Genomic DNA, 15508 nt, shown 5'->3' on the forward strand with positions numbered 1-15508 from the left:
CTCCTGGCCACTGCTGGATAAGCAGGTGCTGATGGAGTGACTTCATTGTCCTTTTCTGCAAACTTGCAGTGAGCTAGAGAAGACTGGCTGGGGAAATGACCTTGAGAGGTAGAACTTGGATGGAATTACTGGAGATGACAGTTCCAAGACTACTCAGCTGATTAAATGGTGACTTGGTTGCCTGTGACACGTTTGCCCGTGCAGAGAGCAGGAGCTGTGATTCAGTGCCTGAGATGTTGCCTACAAGGGGCTAAAGTGGTGCATGATCTTGAGATGAATTTTTTCAGAGAATCAGAATTACAGAATATTCCGAGTTGGAAGGGATCCACAAGGATCCTTTTCCTTAAGATAGTGATGTGCATGGCAACGATTTCAGGGAATTCACCCCACTGTGTCTACTGAACACAAAGAAGTGGAGAGCTATGAAGGTAATGTGAGGTCATCCTAAAACCAGGCATGGCACTGCCAAGGTTTGTTAGGTGGCATTAAGGGGTTAGATGGGATTGAATGGAGCTTGTTTCCTGGGAGCACTGTGTGGGGGGGAATACTATCAGTTTCCCTCTGCAAAGAGGGAAAGAAATGTGTACTCACTAGTTAATTTGCTTCTGGGAGAGGTGCACCTGTTTCATGGAGGTGGACTGATACACAAGCATTGGAGATCCAAATCTACTACAAAAATTTACTTACTTCCAAGTAGCATGGATTCCTGTTTTCCCTATTGAAGATTTTTCTTTCAACGGCAGAAAACAAAGTCTCTGAACCTAATCTTGTGCAGCTCAGCCACACCCAGAGCCCTCAGTAATATCCCCCCCTCACTGCCACACTACTGCTAGCAAGGAGGAAGATCAGTAGGTGGTTCCTGCATCAGATGCTGGCTTTTTACTTGGTGTTTTACTCCTTGAGTGGTGGTGGTTGTGGTAGCTGTGTGCCTCGTGATTTCAGGCTGAAGCACTGGCTTGCTTTTCGGGGTCAGGTGGCCAAGTTGCCATTGTCCCTTGCCCTTCTTAAAGCAAATACCTGGGATTTCATTTCTTGCTCTGCCGGAATTAAACTTATGTCCCCCTTCCTGAGATGTCAGTGTTAAGTTGCAGAATTGTATTTAGTCACCCTTATATCCAGATGGGAAGTTCTCCCAGGAATATGAAAACACTGCTTAAAGAAGCTTAGAGGCAGCAACAGGAAAACAGAATCAGAGTTACTTTTATCCTGGATGTTTCAGACAATTTCGCTGCTGGTTGGAGATGCTTTTCCTGTGGCAACTCAGTGTTGGAAGCCACCTCTAGCAGGGAGCACTTAAACAAAGGAGATCTTTAAACCTTAAGGCAACATTGTGACAGCAGCTGAGTTCCCATGCAGTGAGATTTAAATAAAGCTTTTTTCTTGTGTACCTAGAGTAAGTGACCAGTGGACCCTCTGCCAAGTGACTGCTTCATAAAACCTACTCTGCTTTATTAGAAAAGTTACAGTAGAAATGTAAAAAACCCCAAGGTACTACAAAAAAAAAAGAAACCTATGTACAAATTCTGCAAGACGGCAGAGCATCCCCCTTCAAGGCTGCCAGGGCTGAGCAAGCCCTGCAGCAGAGGTTTCCAAATTGTAAACAAGTTTTTAGTGTTAAGAGGCCAGGGTGGAAGGGTGTCTCCTGCTTCACAGTGTTTCAGCTGCTGAGGGGAAAAAGCATCCTGTCAGTTCTGTCTGGAGTGGCAGCAGCATGGAGAATGCAGGCAGGTGCTCCCACACCTTACACACTTATGATGAAAGGTCACATCTTCTCCTCAGGCCTCTGAAATGTAATAGGTTGGAGCCAGGCTGGCTTGTGGGGCAGGAAGGCGCTCAAGCCATGTCAGCAATACCTGCTCCTCCCTGCCCTGTGCCAGGTGGGTGTTAAACCCGTGTCTAGAGGGGGTTTTTCCTCACGTCGATCATGGCTGGGTGGTGAGGCAGGGGGCTGATGTTGAGGCTGGCTCTGCGCAGTTCCCGGCGGGGCTTGGAAGCAGGAGCGAGGCTCCGGGGGGGTGGGTGCAGCTCATGGGGCTGCCCCGCCCTCAGCAAGTGCTCCACGTCCCTCTGCCGGAGGTCCCCGGGGCTGTCGTTGGGCAGGGAGGAACGTCTCCACGTGGAAGGCAGAGGGGCGTGCACCAGGTCCCTATTGTCCTCCCTGCCCCGATGGCTCTCTTCAGCGACAGCCAGAGGCACGGGCTGCTCCCCAGGGCTGGATTCCTCACAGGTCCCGAGTGCAGGGGCAGCTCTGTCCCCAGCCCCGTGAATGCTTCTCTCCATTCCTGCCGGGAAAAATTGAGGGTACAGCAAAGTATCAGGATCTCTACTTTTCTCATCAGAATTGCTGCCTGTAGAGCACTTGCTGAAGGGCCTGTACCCTCACTGCTACAAGCTTTTGTAGTAGGATGGGAATTGAAACTCTCTTTTAACTTGGTCCTAGCCTGGGTTTCCTCTCACCTTTGGTCTGTCCAGGATGGAGGTTCATGTTACTCAGTCTCTGGTTCAGCTCCTGGTTTGCCCACATGTAACGGCTCAGCTCCTTTTCCAGCAGCTGAATCCTTGCCTCATACTGCAGCTTGCTGCTGGCCAGCCCCTCGTCCATGTGCTCTACAAGAAAAAAACGGGCCACTTCAGCCTGCAAGCCCCCTGAGAGACAAAAGCAGTGGCACTGCTGCCCATGTGAGGGGCTGGGGGGGGTTACCACGGCTCTGCTGCAGCAGTAACTGCATGTTCTGCTCGTGCTCCTTCTGCTGCAGGGTGAGCTGCCGGTCCATCTCCAGGCGCTGGCGCTCCACGGCCGCCTCCAGCCAGTACACCAGCTGCTGCTGCTCCTCCAGCTGCATCTCCAGCTCCGAGAAGGCAATGTGCTGCCTGTGCTGATCCTCTCGCAGGGTCACCACCTGGCCAGGGCCCAAGAGCAAGGAACACCTCAGCTCCTTCAGCACCCAGGAAGATCTCCTGCCCCACCGAGCCCAGATCAAGTTAGTTTTTTGGTACAGCTTACAAAGGTTAGTGCTGGGATGTCAGAGCTGCCTCGTGGAGGGAAGAGCAAGGTGTGGCTGCACTGATGTGGCAGAGCCACTGCAGGGATCCATGCATCCTATGATTAGTTAAGCCCCTCTCCCAGCTGGGGGTCATGGTGCTGTGGCTTTGTGGCCTGACTTTAGAGGGCAAAACTACAGTAGGAGAAAGGGAGAAAGCTTGAAACTGAGGAAAACAAAGAGTTTGGTCAGATCATCATTTCTGTTAACAATTGCTCTCAAGCCACATTATATTAATTATGTGTTCTGGCTGGCTAATAATCTAATCACTAATAGCCAGTAAATGAAATACAGCTCCTAAAAGAACAGAGGGCAGTTGTCTCCCACCTTGTCAAAGTACTTGCAGAGCAGAGCTCGGGTCTCAGAGGAGGACAGGTAGCTGAGCTTGGCCATGAGGTTCATCTCACACTGGGACAGCAGGCTGGCCGAGGCCCGCAGGACTCGTTGCCTGCACGTGATGGATTCGTTCTTGTACTCGATGGCTGCATCCAGAGCCTCGATTGCCTCATCCAGCTGGAATAAGATCCGTTCCTCCTGCCAGGGCAGAGCTGCAGTTAATAAGGGAGCAAAGGGTTTGCTCTGTCTCTCCCTGCGCTAGCTGGGATATGCACAGTTTGAGGATGTGAGGGATTATGTGCTAACGACCCTGTGCTCTGGTCTTTACTCCTCTCCTGCTACCTCACACTCTTGCAAGCAGAGTGGCCCAGCCCAAGCAGAGGTACCTCTGGGGACAGCAAGGTGCCCTGACGCAGCTTGTTGTCAAGCTCCAGCCTCTGTTTGAGCAGTTGGTCCTTCTCCTGGCGCAGGCTGTTGATCTCCTGGCGGATCTGCTGTTGGTCATGGGCACTGCCGTGGCGCAGCTGCCCGTTCTTCTCAGTCAGTTCCTTCTCCAGGTGCTCCAGGCGGCTGGACACACGCACTATGTCATCTGTGAGGGCCTGCAGCACAAGGGGATCTGCTCTAAAGGAAAGTCAGGCCCTCAGCCCCTTTCTAACCCTAACCCTCTGTAGGTCAAGGGACCCTGCAGACATAAGCCAAGGGCTAACAAACCAACTAGCTCAGAGGCACAGCACAACCAGGCTGTTACACAGGGGCAGATTTCCACTCACTTCCCAACACCACTTTGTCCTGGCCTGCAGCCCTTTGCCACAACCAGGATAGCACCCAGGTCTTTCAGCCTCCACCTCTGCTGGAAATCAAGCAAGGGGTTGGAGTGTCACTCCTGTCACTCTTGTCCTACCTGGCTGGAGCGCAGTCGTTTGCTCTCCAAGCCATTCTTTTCCTGCAGCAGGGCTTCCTTTTTGGCCACGATAGCTTCCCGCTTCCTCAGCTCATCTTCCAGCTCATCCAGGGCTCGGCGCTGCTCCAGAACTTTATCCATCTCCATGTCCAGCCACTTCTTCTGTTCCTCAATTTTCTGATGGAGGGAGAGGTAAAGGGCATGTGTATGTGTGTGTGCAGATAGCAGCAGCAGTGCACAGAACTGCTAAAGTGCAGTGGAGTTGAGACCAGAATGAGTCTCGATTCCATCTCTGCTACTGACAGTACAGACTTTGCTGGTTTTATCCTTCCAGCTCCAAATTCTAAGTCCTCTGCTACTGGATACAAGTGAGACTATGGACTGTCCTCCTCAAGGGCAGGATGGGATGAGGTCCCTGTTTTCAGATCTCCCCTGGCAGCCTACAGTCTGCCACGCATCCCCTCTGAGCAGGAAGAGGAGGCAGACTCGCTCTGTACCTGCTGCTGCTCCAGGCTGATCACGGAACCGTTGCTGCCACTCCGCCGCTTCCTCTGGAAAGCCGCAATTTCCTCTGTTTTGATGCGCAGGATTTTCTGGTGCTGCTCGTGCTTCAGTTCCAGTTCCTGGGTGTGAAAAGCAGCTGTGAGCATGGAGGGAGTGATAAGATGTTTGCCCAGGGGCTGAGGGACAGGTTATGTTCTCCTCTAGCTCTACAGATATTCTCTCTCCATCTCCATGCTCTCCAAGACAATCACAGACCCCCATCAGAGCTACCCTGGCCTGCCCACAAGCTTGCAGAGCCTAACCATTGCCATCCCCACAAATATTACAGTGGCACAGCTGCCCATTCCTACCTTGACTCGGTGCTGTCCCTTGTTCACCTCCGTCTCCAGCCGCCGTTTCTGCTCACTCTCCTCCCGCAGCCGCCGCTGCAGCTGCCCCTGCTGCCGCCGCATCAGCTGGATGTTCCTCTCCAGCTCCTGCACCCGCTTCTCGCTCTGGGCCGAGAGTGACACCAGCCTCTCTGTTGCCTGCTTCTTCTTGCACAGAACCTGCCAGAAGGGAAAGCTGCCCTTGGCCTCGGCACCTCCCCTGTGTGCTCTTTGCAGAAGAGCCCCCAGTCTGCCCCTGCTCGCTCTCGGGTGGGCAGAGCTCTTCCCACTCACCTGTGCCTTGCTCTGCGCGGCCGCCACACGTGTGCGGTATTCCTGCAGCTTGCGCTTCTCTCCGGGGTCCCACGGCTCCTTGCCCTCCAGCTCCTGGAGCTGCTTCTGGCTATCGCTCAGCTCTGCCCGCACCTGCTCTGCTTCCTGCTCCAGCTCGCTGATCTTCTGGCTGTACTGCCTGTTCAGAGCCTGCGCGTCCTTGCCTGCAACACAGCCCCCTCCCTCACAGCCAGGATCCTCACCTTTCCCTTCTCTCCCTCCAAGTATTTCTGGTTACAGAGACCGACTGCTCTCTTTTCCTCAGCCACTCCAGGGAAGGGAAAAACTAATGGGAAGGGTTTCTGTCAGCTTGAGGAAGGGAGAAACAGAGCTCTGCTATCCACAAGAGAAGGGACTGAGCACAAGCAACACAGGAAGATGAGGATGGAAGCACAGACCACACATCGTAACTAGGAGGCTCTTTCATGGGAAAGGGGTGCATTTTCCAGACAGTAGCTCTGCACCTGTCTTAATGAGCTCTGTGATCAGTTCCTCCTTCATGCGGATGTTGATCGCCAGCTCTCGGATCTTCTGCTGTGCTTGCACCAGCCTCCACTCAGAGTCCTTTCCTGGTAGGCGCTCCCAGGAACTGAGCAGCGGCTCCCGCTTCCCACAGACCTCTGCAACACAGATTCCCAGGTAAGGAAGGCCTCATCTTAGTACCTGGGTGACAGAAGGACAATCTGATCTCACATATGTAGCCAGAATCTGGCACAGCATTGCCCAGGGTCACCTGCAGCTTCCACCAAAACACACACTCTTGCCAGAACTCCTAATCCTAGAAGTTCAAGTTGCTCCTTAACAAAAGCAGCTGAACTGTCATCTGCTCCAGTTTTGTCCTCTGGGATTATCCAGGGGGGACATCAAGAGCACCAAATGAAGCACCCAGCAGCCTGCAGGAGACTGCCCAACAACCTACAGTTGTTACTTGCCTTTTGACAGCTCCAGCTGCTCCTCCTGAATAGAGTGGGCACTGCCTCTACTTGGCTCCTCACTCAACATGCAAATCTCTTTCTTGCTCCAGTTTTGGATCCCATTTCTAGAAAGAGCAGCAAATTAATCAGTTGGGTGTGGGCACTGCTAGAGCTGTTCCCAGTAAGGGCCCTTGTAATCCACAGACTTCAGAAGGGGATGGAAACAGTAGCTGTGGTCAGCAAAGCTGGTAATTAGCTTCCCAGGGAGCAGTAAAATATCTCAGCAGAATCACTGACCCCACAGGCAGCATTTGCTCTGAGACATGAGAGCTGAGCTGGAGTGGTGGAACCACCAGGTCACAAAGCTGACAGGGCACTGCAGAGAGCTGGGACAGCCCCAACTCACCGGCGCTGGGATAGGGACCGCTTCCGTTCCCACTCCTCCACCTCCTCTCCCAAGGACAGCTCTGATGGCTTCTCTGAGTCCTGGCTGAACTCCCTCCTCAGCACCACATCTTTGACCTCAGGATCACCAGTCAGGCACTGTGTGTGGTTCAGGTGCCAGCCTGCTGGCTCCTCCTCCTGGAAGGAGAAGTTGTTGTTGAGCTGCTGGGGCACAGAATTGGAAAGAGAGGAAACATGCTGTGTGAGAGCCAGCCTCAGAAAAAGCAGCTCCCAGTTGGGCATCACTGCTAGAAACAAAGAGAAGCAACAAAATGGAGTTGAGCCTATTTTCACTGGTGTGTTGCCAGACCCAGCTGCCTGCCCTCCTGCCTTCTGCTGCTCAGACACTGAGCAAATCTGGGACTCACCCATAACATCAAAGTAAAAGCCTCACTTTTGAAGCTGGGCTGTTTTTGCCAGAGTTGTGAAACTCTCCAGATCTGAACATGGAACGCAGCCCTCTGGACTACACTTCTGACAAGGGTCATGTTCAACAGCAGGGACAAAGCAATTCCTGCAGTGGAGAGCAGCCAAATGAAGAGGCAGCAGTTCTTCAACAGCACAGCCTTGTGCCCTCACCTTCCTGCAGAGGGCTCTTCCACACTGCTCAGGAGGGAGCCCTGAGAGAACTCCACCAAGGCTGTGGGACGGGGCAGCATCCAGTGGGGCCGTGTGAGGTCTCTGGCTGGAGGTCACCAGGGGAAGGTTTTCCAGCAGTCCTGGCACACATAGGTTTGGCATTGCCATCTCCAAGCGCACATGCAGCTCTGAGATCTTATCCTGCTGCTCCTGCAGTTTGTCACTCTAGGGAACAATGAGAAAAATGTGGTTATATACATGTTGACCTCGGACCTGATACAGAGGAACCTGAAAGTTGCCCTGGGCTTCCCTGGGCAGGACAGGGAGGAGTGGGGCAGGTGCTTACAAAGAGAGCAGAGCCCAGAAATACCTGCAGCTTATACTGCTCCATGGCATCCTCCAGGGCAGCCAGGAAATCACGGTTCTCCTCCTCTAGGCGCTCTACCTGCCTCTGCAGTTTGGCCACCTGCTCATCTTTGATGGACTCACATTTCTTCTCGGTGTTCACCTGCTCCCCAAAATACACGAGAGGCAGCATCAGCATCCCGCTTTGCCCTTCCCTTCCCATGCTGGACTCTGCAAGGCTACAGCAGCTCTGCAGACCCAGATTTTTCCTGCAAAATAAATCTCTCAGCTGCAGCTGAATCCAACTTCTTCCTGCCCGCTGGGAGGAAGTCTTTTTGCCTCCCTGTGGCCTCTTGGACAGGATTCTTCTCCTCCTCTCCCTCTCCTGACCATCATGCCAAGCTGGGACTGCTGCCTCCAGTGGCCACCAGATGAACCCAACCTGAGAGCTGCAACACCCCAACTGTTACCTGGGCCTTTGCCAGCTTTGAGCTTTGTGCCTCGGCGCTTTGGTCCTCCATGGAGGTGCTCTCAATGCCGCTGTCCAGCCCGGCCGAGGTCAGCTCGCTCCTCTCGCTCTCCACGGTGCACAGCCACTCCTTGACCCGCAGGATCTGCTCCACTGTCAGGTTACTGTCCTCCTGGAGCTCCATCAGCAGCCGGTATGCGGCGTCGGTGCAGGTGCGGTAATGGGCGCACTCCGCCAGCAGCCGTGCCGTGGGGTCGGGCGCGCAGCGCTTGGCGCTGCCCGAGCGGTTGATGATGCGGGTCTCGGAGCGCTGACGCTGCTCCAGCGCCTTCTGCAGGTTCTTTATCTGCAGGTGAAGCTCCTCAATCTGCTCTGTCTCCTTGCGGCAGTTCACCACCGCCTTGTTCTGGATGTTCTGAGCCCGGTTGGCGTAATTCAGTGTGTTGAGGCTCTCGTCGAAATCGGAGGAGGATGGGCTGACACAGGCTATCATCACAGTCTGGGCGTTCCCCCCCAGAGAGTCTTTCAAGATCCTAGGGAAGAGCACAGTGATTATAATAGCTGAAATACAAAAATAACACAGGAATCAGAAAGTTTTCAACCCTTTTCAGAAGTTAAACTCAAGGAAAACGATATTCTTGCTCAGTAGTTGGTTTGGCACTAGTGAGCTGAGTGGAATCATTAAGCAGAGAATTTACAGTTTGCACCATGGCACGTTTCCATCTGAATAATTCCTGAGGCTCCCCGACTCTGTGATTGCTGCTAGCTAGGTATGTGCTGCAAGGGATCCTGCTGGAGACTGCAAAGGCCGCCTGCTTGAGCTAAGAACTAACTGCAGGCCATCAAACAAGCCTACTGGAAGCTTTTTTTGTTCCCTGTCATGCAGGAAGGACAGGAAAACCCACAGTGACACCCCATCTCAGCTTCAGCAGCATAACTGCTACAAGCTTTGTCTTCTCCAGCACTGCAATGAGCTAGTCTGTCATTTCTATCCTGGCCTCATCGACCTGTAGACCTGTAAAATGAGCACTAAGACATGGGGTGTCCTGGTCCCAGCGGTACCTGGTGATTTTGGAGTCCCTGTATGGGATGTGGGTGGTCTTTCTCCGAGGATCTCCCAAGGCACTGATGACGTTGCCCAAGGCCAGGAGGCCACAGTTGATCTGGATACTCTCCTTCAGCCTCTCCCCTGTGTTTCCTGTCTTCACAATTCGCTCTGAGCCTGCCAGGTCCACAAAGTGAAACTTGGAGACCAGGACCTGTCCCGCGGCGGGGACGGAGGGCGGGCGGTGGTGCAGGGGCAGGCGTCCAGCCCCACGCCGCTGCTCCATGGTCACCGTGAAGATGGTGTGCGAGCGGCTCGACTGCCTGTTGATGTGGGTGGCTCCCGTGTGCTTGGCTGTGTTCCCCATCTCCAGCAGGCTCAGCACCTCGTCCAGCCCTTCCACTTCTGACTCCTTCACACCGCAGAGCACTGCAAAGCAAAGGGAGCTGTGGCTGGGAGGGACGGACTGCCTGAGGTTGCAGCTCCTCTGCACGCCTGGCACTGTCACCCTGCTCATACTGTGCCGTGCACAGACTGGTTTTCAGCACTAAGCACAGCAATCTGATCAGGAGATGGACAAAGGGATGGAGGGAGAAGACCTGGCTCTGTCTTCACAGATAGCTAACCCAGCCCTGGCCTCTGACATGGAGAGAAAAGGAGCCCATGCACAGCCACACATACCAATGTTCCCCTTGTCATCCTCCCGGATCTGGATGTCTTTGCTGGCTGTATCCACCTGCAGCAAGTCCCGAAACTCCTCCTTGTACACTTCCAGGTAGGACACTCGTACCGTATAGTCGATCAGGTCATTCTCATCGATGAGCCTGAAGGTCTCGGCCATGGCTCGTGGGATGATGCCCTGCTCGTCTTCATTGATGGAAGCTGGCAAAGAGAGGCACAGGGTCACAGGGAGCAGAGAATGTCTGGGGAGCCCATGCTGGACAGAGCCATGGACAGAAGCCTGCCAGCAGCACACATCAGCTGGAAAGGAGCAACCTCACAACCCTCCCACAGCTCAGTCCTCACAGCCCGGGTTAAACATCCCACAGGACCTTCAGGCAAATCCTATCCCTCTGCTGTGCTGGATTCCAGCAAAACTGCTCATTTCCAGTCCTTCCTCAAGAAGGAAAAGGCACCTTAGCATTTTAGCAGGTAGCAAACACCATGCCTGCAGCTATAGCGTGCTGTCCTTTGAAGCCAGCATGACTTCACAACTTTTCCCAACTCAGAGAAGTTAGTTTTCTTGTGCTTGCAGCCTGCAAGCAGCACTCTGCTATCTGAATTTCAATGGTTTTGCTTTTGTCTCTAAGAGCTGTGTAAAAAGGCAATTCCCAAACGTGGTGCAATGATAGCCTGAAGTGGGAAACTGAAAACAGAAGTAGACTGAAAGTATGGAAACAATTCAGTGCTTACAAACTGTGCAATTAAGTAAAGCTGACTGAAACATTTACTGTATGTCCTCTGTAAGAGATCACAATGCCATTAAACTAGGATGAAAAGGTTTTCTCTTTCTCCTGTTCCTTCCCATACACAAACTAACAGGATTAACCCCTGCAAACGTCACTCTCCTTTGTTTATTTCAGGACCTGGGAAGATCATCACCACCTCCACAGCAGGTGGACGACCAGGTCCTCTCACTTGTCCTGCAGTGGAAGAGGAGCAACCCTGTACGCTGTGATCTCAAAGGTGGTGACCATGGGGGGTGGTTACAGCAGCACGGGTGGAGAGAAGGAAAGGCTGCTGGAGAGGAGGGATGGGGAGGGGTGGTACAGGAGTGAGGTTGGGCTGGTGGGGGCTAACAGGGTGGAAGGGTTGGCTAGGACAGTGATGCTGGAAGTGATGGAGATGCTGATGCTGTAGGTTTGGGGAGAGAGAGAGAGAGAGAGCACTGCTGAAATGGGTGTGGATGGCAGCACCGGCAAGGCTGGACAGTTGGGAGAGATGGCTGGGATGATGGTGGCGTTTGTGGCTTGGCTGGGGATGGAAGGAGGTGGGGATGGAAGAAGGTGCAATGCGGGGCTGGTAGGGAGAGCTGGGAGTGGTAGGAATGCTGGAGGAACAGCGATGCTGGCAGAGCAGGGATGCTGGCGGGCCAGGGATGCTGGCGGGGCAGGGATGCTGGCGGGACAGGGATGCTGGCGGGGCAAGGATGCTGGTGGGACAAGGATGCTGGTGGGACAGGGATGCTGGCAGAACAGCGATGCTGGCGGAGCAGGGATGGTTGCAGGCGCGGCGCTGCCGGTCCCGGCGCGACTCACCGACGCTGGCCTCCCCGATGGTGTAGGTCTTGCCGGAGCCCGTCTGCCCGTAGGCGAAGACGGTGGCGTTGAAGCCGCGGAAGAAGGCGCGCAGCAGCGGCTGGACGCAGGCCCGGTACACGGCCGCCTGCCCCGCCGCCTCGGGCAGCACGGCGGCGAAGCGGAACCGGCGGCGGCCCAGCGACACCTCGCCGGTGGCGGCATCGCCCCGCAGGCAGGGTCGGTGCCCCCGCAGCGCCTCCCGGGGCAGCAGCGGCCGCACCCGCACCGCCACCCGCACCGCAGCCCCCTCCGCCGCCATGGCCGCGCCGGGCGCCCCGCGATGGCGTCAAAGGCTCCGCCCGGGCAGGGGAGGGAGGGGGAGAGGGAAGGGAGGATGTGGAGAGGTCGGGGGATGGTCCTCGCCAACCCCCGGGCAGCACCCTGGAGAGATGTGGCCAGGGGTGAACGGGGGATGCGGGAGGGCTACGGGGGCTGTGCGGCGGGTACGGGCAAGCGGTGGGTGCTCCCGAGGAGCTCCGTCGCTCCAGAGATGCTCCATCACTCTGGAGATGCTCCATCATTCGTAGGATGCTCCATCACTCACAAGGGACTCCATCCCTCGTGCGGTGCTTCATCACGTGTGGGACAACGCTCCGTCAGTCGTGAGATGCTCCATCTCTTGTGAAACGGTGTTCCCCAACCCTCTGAGATGCTCCGTCACTTACAAGGGGCCCCATCTCTCATGAGATGCTCTGCCCCTGATGAGACACCCCAGCACTTGTCAGACACTCCTCCTCTCCTCGCGGGCATTCCCACGGTCGCCATGGGGAAGGGACAAGGGGCTACGTGACCCTGACAAGGAGCAGAGTGGTCGAGGTGCAGGCGTGGGCACCTCCTGGGATGCAGTTTGCAGAGCAGCTGGTGCAGACAGCCGGAGCTTCCCGGCCGCCTGCCGCGCCGGGGGCTGGCACGGCCGGCTCCAGGCACTGACGCATGTTCAGGACAGTCTGAGCTATGACAAAGTTTTTCATCCGGCTGCCTGCAGTTCCCTCTGCACCGCCCCTGCGGCTGCGGGGAGGGGTATGGTCCTCGCGGGTCCCCTGGGTGCCGTGGGAAGCACTGGACTGTCGACTGTGCCGAGAGGAGTTGTACACACGCTGCTGGGACTGCTGGAGAGCCACGATCACGCTCGGAATGGGGCTCCGGCTGCCTCTGCGCCGGAGCACCAGCTTCACCCCCGACCACCCTGCCCTCATGGAGGTGCCTGGCCCCACTGCCCTGAAGATGGAAGCAAACGTCCTTGTTATGGGAGCGGACAACGTGGGGAAATCAGGTGAGCATGGGGTTCCCAGGCTGTAAACTGCAGCAGTGTTTGGAGGATCAGCTGCAGAGAGGAGCCTGTGGAGCAAACTGGTGAGATGGGGCTAAGCCCTTGTGATTTGAGGTGGGGAAGGTGAGCACAACCTTGTAGGCATCTGCTGAGTGACAGGGGAAGGTATTTTCCATTGAGCTGCAGTTTGCTGATGCTGCGGGGTCGTGCTGTGCCTCTGCTCTGCTCGCAGGCTGCTGGTGGCTGGGGGAAAAGCAGAGGTCGTTTATGCTGTTGGAGTTTACAGGGGCATAGTGCCTGACTCTGCTCTGGATCTAGAAAGGAGAATCCTTCTGGTTTGGGGTCATTCTGGTGATTCTTATCTTTCCCTCTGCAGCTCTGACTGTGCGCTTCCTGACCCGGCGCTTTATCGGGGAGTACGGAGACATGGGTGAGTGCCAGGCCATGGCCAGGCTGGTTCCCATTAGGGACTGGGGTCAGGAGGCAGCCCTGCTTCTGCCCACAGGATTTCCTTCCTGCCCATCTTCTCCTGCCTTTCTCCAGAGCCTTTGCCTGCTCCCAGAGCCTCAAAGGTTGTATTTATTCACTGAACCATCTCTTTGCTTCAGAACTGATTCTCTGGGGTGCAGGAGGTCCTGGGGGACATCTGGTGACACCATGAAGATGACTTTTTTTTCTTTTGGGGGGCAGAATTCATCTACAGCCACAATGTGACGGTGGATGGCCGAGAGATTCTCTTCCACATCTGGGATGCCCCCAATTCTCAGGTGAGAGGACTCCACTCCTGTCACCCATTTCCACCCCACTGGCAAAACCCCCCTTTATTGAAAGTTGCCTATGGGAAACCACACGCTAGGAGCTCTAGCTGAGCAAAGCTCACACATCAGAGGTGACCAAACCCTTCTCACCCGCCGAGCACGGGGCAGCAGCGTTGTTGGCAGGGTAGCAATAGTCACTGTAGCCCATGGTCCTGTGGCTGAGGACTGAAGCTGGAGCACTAATACTGCCAGCCCAGAGTGAGCCCAGGATTGTGCTAGAGAAGTAGAAATGCTGCTCTGAGGTCCCCATACTGTTTTCACCTACAGCCTGCAGTGCTTGGCAGCTGGATGAGGAGGTGAGGACAGTGATGCTGAAGGCCAAATTGTCCTCCTTGGCGAGGTCTGCCAGGTGCTGCTCTGCCTTCCCCAGTACTCCTCTTTCTCTCTTCCCTTTTGCTGTTTGTTAGGCTCAGGATTGGTATACCTTCTTCTAGCAGGTAGTTGGGGAGGGAGGGAGCCAGATAAAAAACCCCTTCCTTTTCTCTTTCCCCAGGAGCAGACAGAGGATGGCTCCTCAGAGGAGAAGCGAATCCAGTGGGCAGACAGCTTTGTCCTGGTCTACAGTATCTGCGACCGTGCCAGTTTCAATATCCTGCCCCTAAAAATCCAGTTCATCAAGGCAGCCAAGGAGGGGCAGAGCCAGGAGAAGGTGCCCATCATCATTGTGGGCAACAAACGGGACCTGCACCACCAGCGGGTGGTGTCCAGCGAGGAGGGTCGGCTCCTCGCCCTCTCTTTAGACTGTGGTTTCTATGAGGTCTCTGCAGCTGAGGCTTATCACGGGGCCCTCATGGTCTTCCATGGACTGGCCAAGTGCATCCCGGACACCAAACTGGCACTGAAAAAGGGTACAGGGATCCGTGGCATCGTCAAGACCATGTCGGCCGTGTTTACCCGCAAACGAACGGACTCCCTCTGAGCTACAGCGTGGATGTTGCTGCTCTCTGTGCTGCCCAGCTGGGCCAGGCCTCCTCCCTGTGTGCCCATGGAGGTGGTGTGTGTCTTTCCATAAGTATGATGGGTTCCTTGCTGTCCTCCTAATGTCAGGGTCTGGGTGTCCTGCCATGCACAGCCAACGCAGCCAAGGACTGAGTGCATTACTCTTGGCTCTGTGACGGGACAGAATCTCTACTCTCTGCTGTACCAGCTTTTTAGGTGCCTCCTGCTTATTCCTGCTATCCTCCAACACTGGAAACCACCGGGCGATTTTGCCACAGTTCCAGGCAGCAGCATTCCCAGCTCCTGCAGCAGGAGCTGCCCAGGCCATTGTTGAGCAGGGGCAACATGCTGCTTCTGTACAGCACGCTACTCCTTGTCTCTCTACTCCTACTCTGGCATCCTTGTTGCTGTTTAACGCTCATCAGCACCCACGAGCTGGCAAGCTGGGGGGTTTCTCCACTGGGAGGCACTGGCAGTTCCCACGTGTGTATCACTGTGCCAGCGGGTCCCAGAGCCCAGGCACCGTCCCACCCGCCTTGCTTTTGAACCGTCCTCTCTCCCACAGCCTTTCAGTGATCACAGCCCTTTCCCTTGTGCGAGTGAGCGCTCAACAGGCTGTGCCTGGGAAAAAAACAGGCACTGGGCTTGTTCCCAGGATGGGGATTGCACCACAGCCCTTCCCAAGCCACTCCTTCTGTAAGGCTGCCTCTCCTTGGGGAGGAAAAGAGGTGGGGAAAGGGGTCTCTGGGCTCGTGCTGAACCCTTCTGCTGCTGGGAGGCTTTTCCTGCCTCTCCCCAAACCCTTCCCCTCATTCCCTGGGAAAACAGTGTGTGTGCTGTGTGGACACTTGATTTCTCTGCTGTGGTCTTCTGGAAATGCAATAAATTGTCTTTGGCAG

General features: G+C 55.2%; 2 protein-coding genes across 5 annotated transcripts; one reads left to right on the plus strand and one right to left on the minus strand.

Moving 5' to 3' along the window:
* Nucleotides 1-1494: 1494 nt before the first annotated feature.
* Nucleotides 1495-11841, minus strand: KIF7 (kinesin family member 7). Of its 4 annotated transcripts, none has more exons than XM_027884938.1 (18): nt 11541-11841; nt 9964-10164; nt 9300-9711; nt 8239-8770; nt 7794-7931; nt 7424-7648; nt 6807-6982; nt 6419-6525; nt 5951-6106; nt 5448-5650; nt 5136-5333; nt 4779-4904; nt 4282-4458; nt 3764-3979; nt 3369-3575; nt 2702-2900; nt 2458-2607; nt 1495-2285 (listed from the first exon to the last, which is right to left on the minus strand). In XM_027884938.1, the coding sequence occupies exons 1-18, from the start codon at nt 11839-11841 to the stop codon at nt 1897-1899; spliced, it is 4113 nt and encodes a 1370-aa protein (XP_027740739.1). In that variant the 3' UTR covers nt 1495-1896. The 4 variants fall into 4 exon arrangements, with proteins under 4 accessions (XP_027740739.1, XP_027740738.1, XP_027740737.1 ...); XM_027884937.1 differs by having other exon boundaries at nt 1495-2282; nt 6807-7009; XM_027884936.1 differs by having other exon boundaries at nt 6807-7009.
* Nucleotides 11842-12101: 260 nt separating this feature from the next.
* Nucleotides 12102-15028, plus strand: LOC114058011 (ras-related and estrogen-regulated growth inhibitor-like protein). The gene is made up of 4 exons (XM_027884952.1): nt 12102-12855; nt 13229-13282; nt 13543-13619; nt 14164-15028. The coding sequence occupies exons 1-4, from the start codon at nt 12537-12539 to the stop codon at nt 14587-14589; spliced, it is 876 nt and encodes a 291-aa protein (XP_027740753.1). The 5' UTR covers nt 12102-12536; the 3' UTR covers nt 14590-15028.
* The last annotated feature ends 480 nt before the right edge of the window (nt 15029-15508 follow it).

The sequence above is a fragment of the Empidonax traillii genome, unplaced genomic scaffold, assembly GCF_003031625.1.
Source record: "Empidonax traillii isolate 1590-97213 ecotype Southwest subspecies unplaced genomic scaffold, ASM303162v1 scaffold158:size1480230, whole genome shotgun sequence".
Classification (NCBI taxonomy): Eukaryota; Metazoa; Chordata; class Aves; order Passeriformes; family Tyrannidae; genus Empidonax; species Empidonax traillii.

What these genes read in the sequence shown, in the direction of transcription:
- KIF7 (XM_027884936.1), bottom strand. Translation starts at nt 11,841, where the DNA reads ATGGCGGCGGAGGGGGCTGCGGTGCGGGTGGCGGTGCGGGTGCGGCCG. An exon ending in CATCGGGGAGGCCAGCGTCG is followed by an intron (nt 10,165 to 11,540) that starts GTGAGTCGCGCC and finishes TCTCTTTGCCAG; the next exon opens with CTTCCATCAATGAAGACGAG. An exon ending in CAAAGCTGGCAAAGGCCCAG is followed by an intron (nt 7,932 to 8,238) that starts GTAACAGTTGGG and finishes TTTGGGGAGCAG; the next exon opens with GTGAACACCGAGAAGAAATG.
- LOC114058011 (XM_027884952.1), top strand. Translation starts at nt 12,537, where the DNA reads ATGACAAAGTTTTTCATCCGGCTGCCTGCAGTTCCCTCTGCACCGCCC. An exon ending in GGACAACGTGGGGAAATCAG is followed by an intron (nt 12,856 to 13,228) that starts GTGAGCATGGGG and finishes TTCCCTCTGCAG; the next exon opens with CTCTGACTGTGCGCTTCCTG. An exon ending in GGGATGCCCCCAATTCTCAG is followed by an intron (nt 13,620 to 14,163) that starts GTGAGAGGACTC and finishes CTCTTTCCCCAG; the next exon opens with GAGCAGACAGAGGATGGCTC.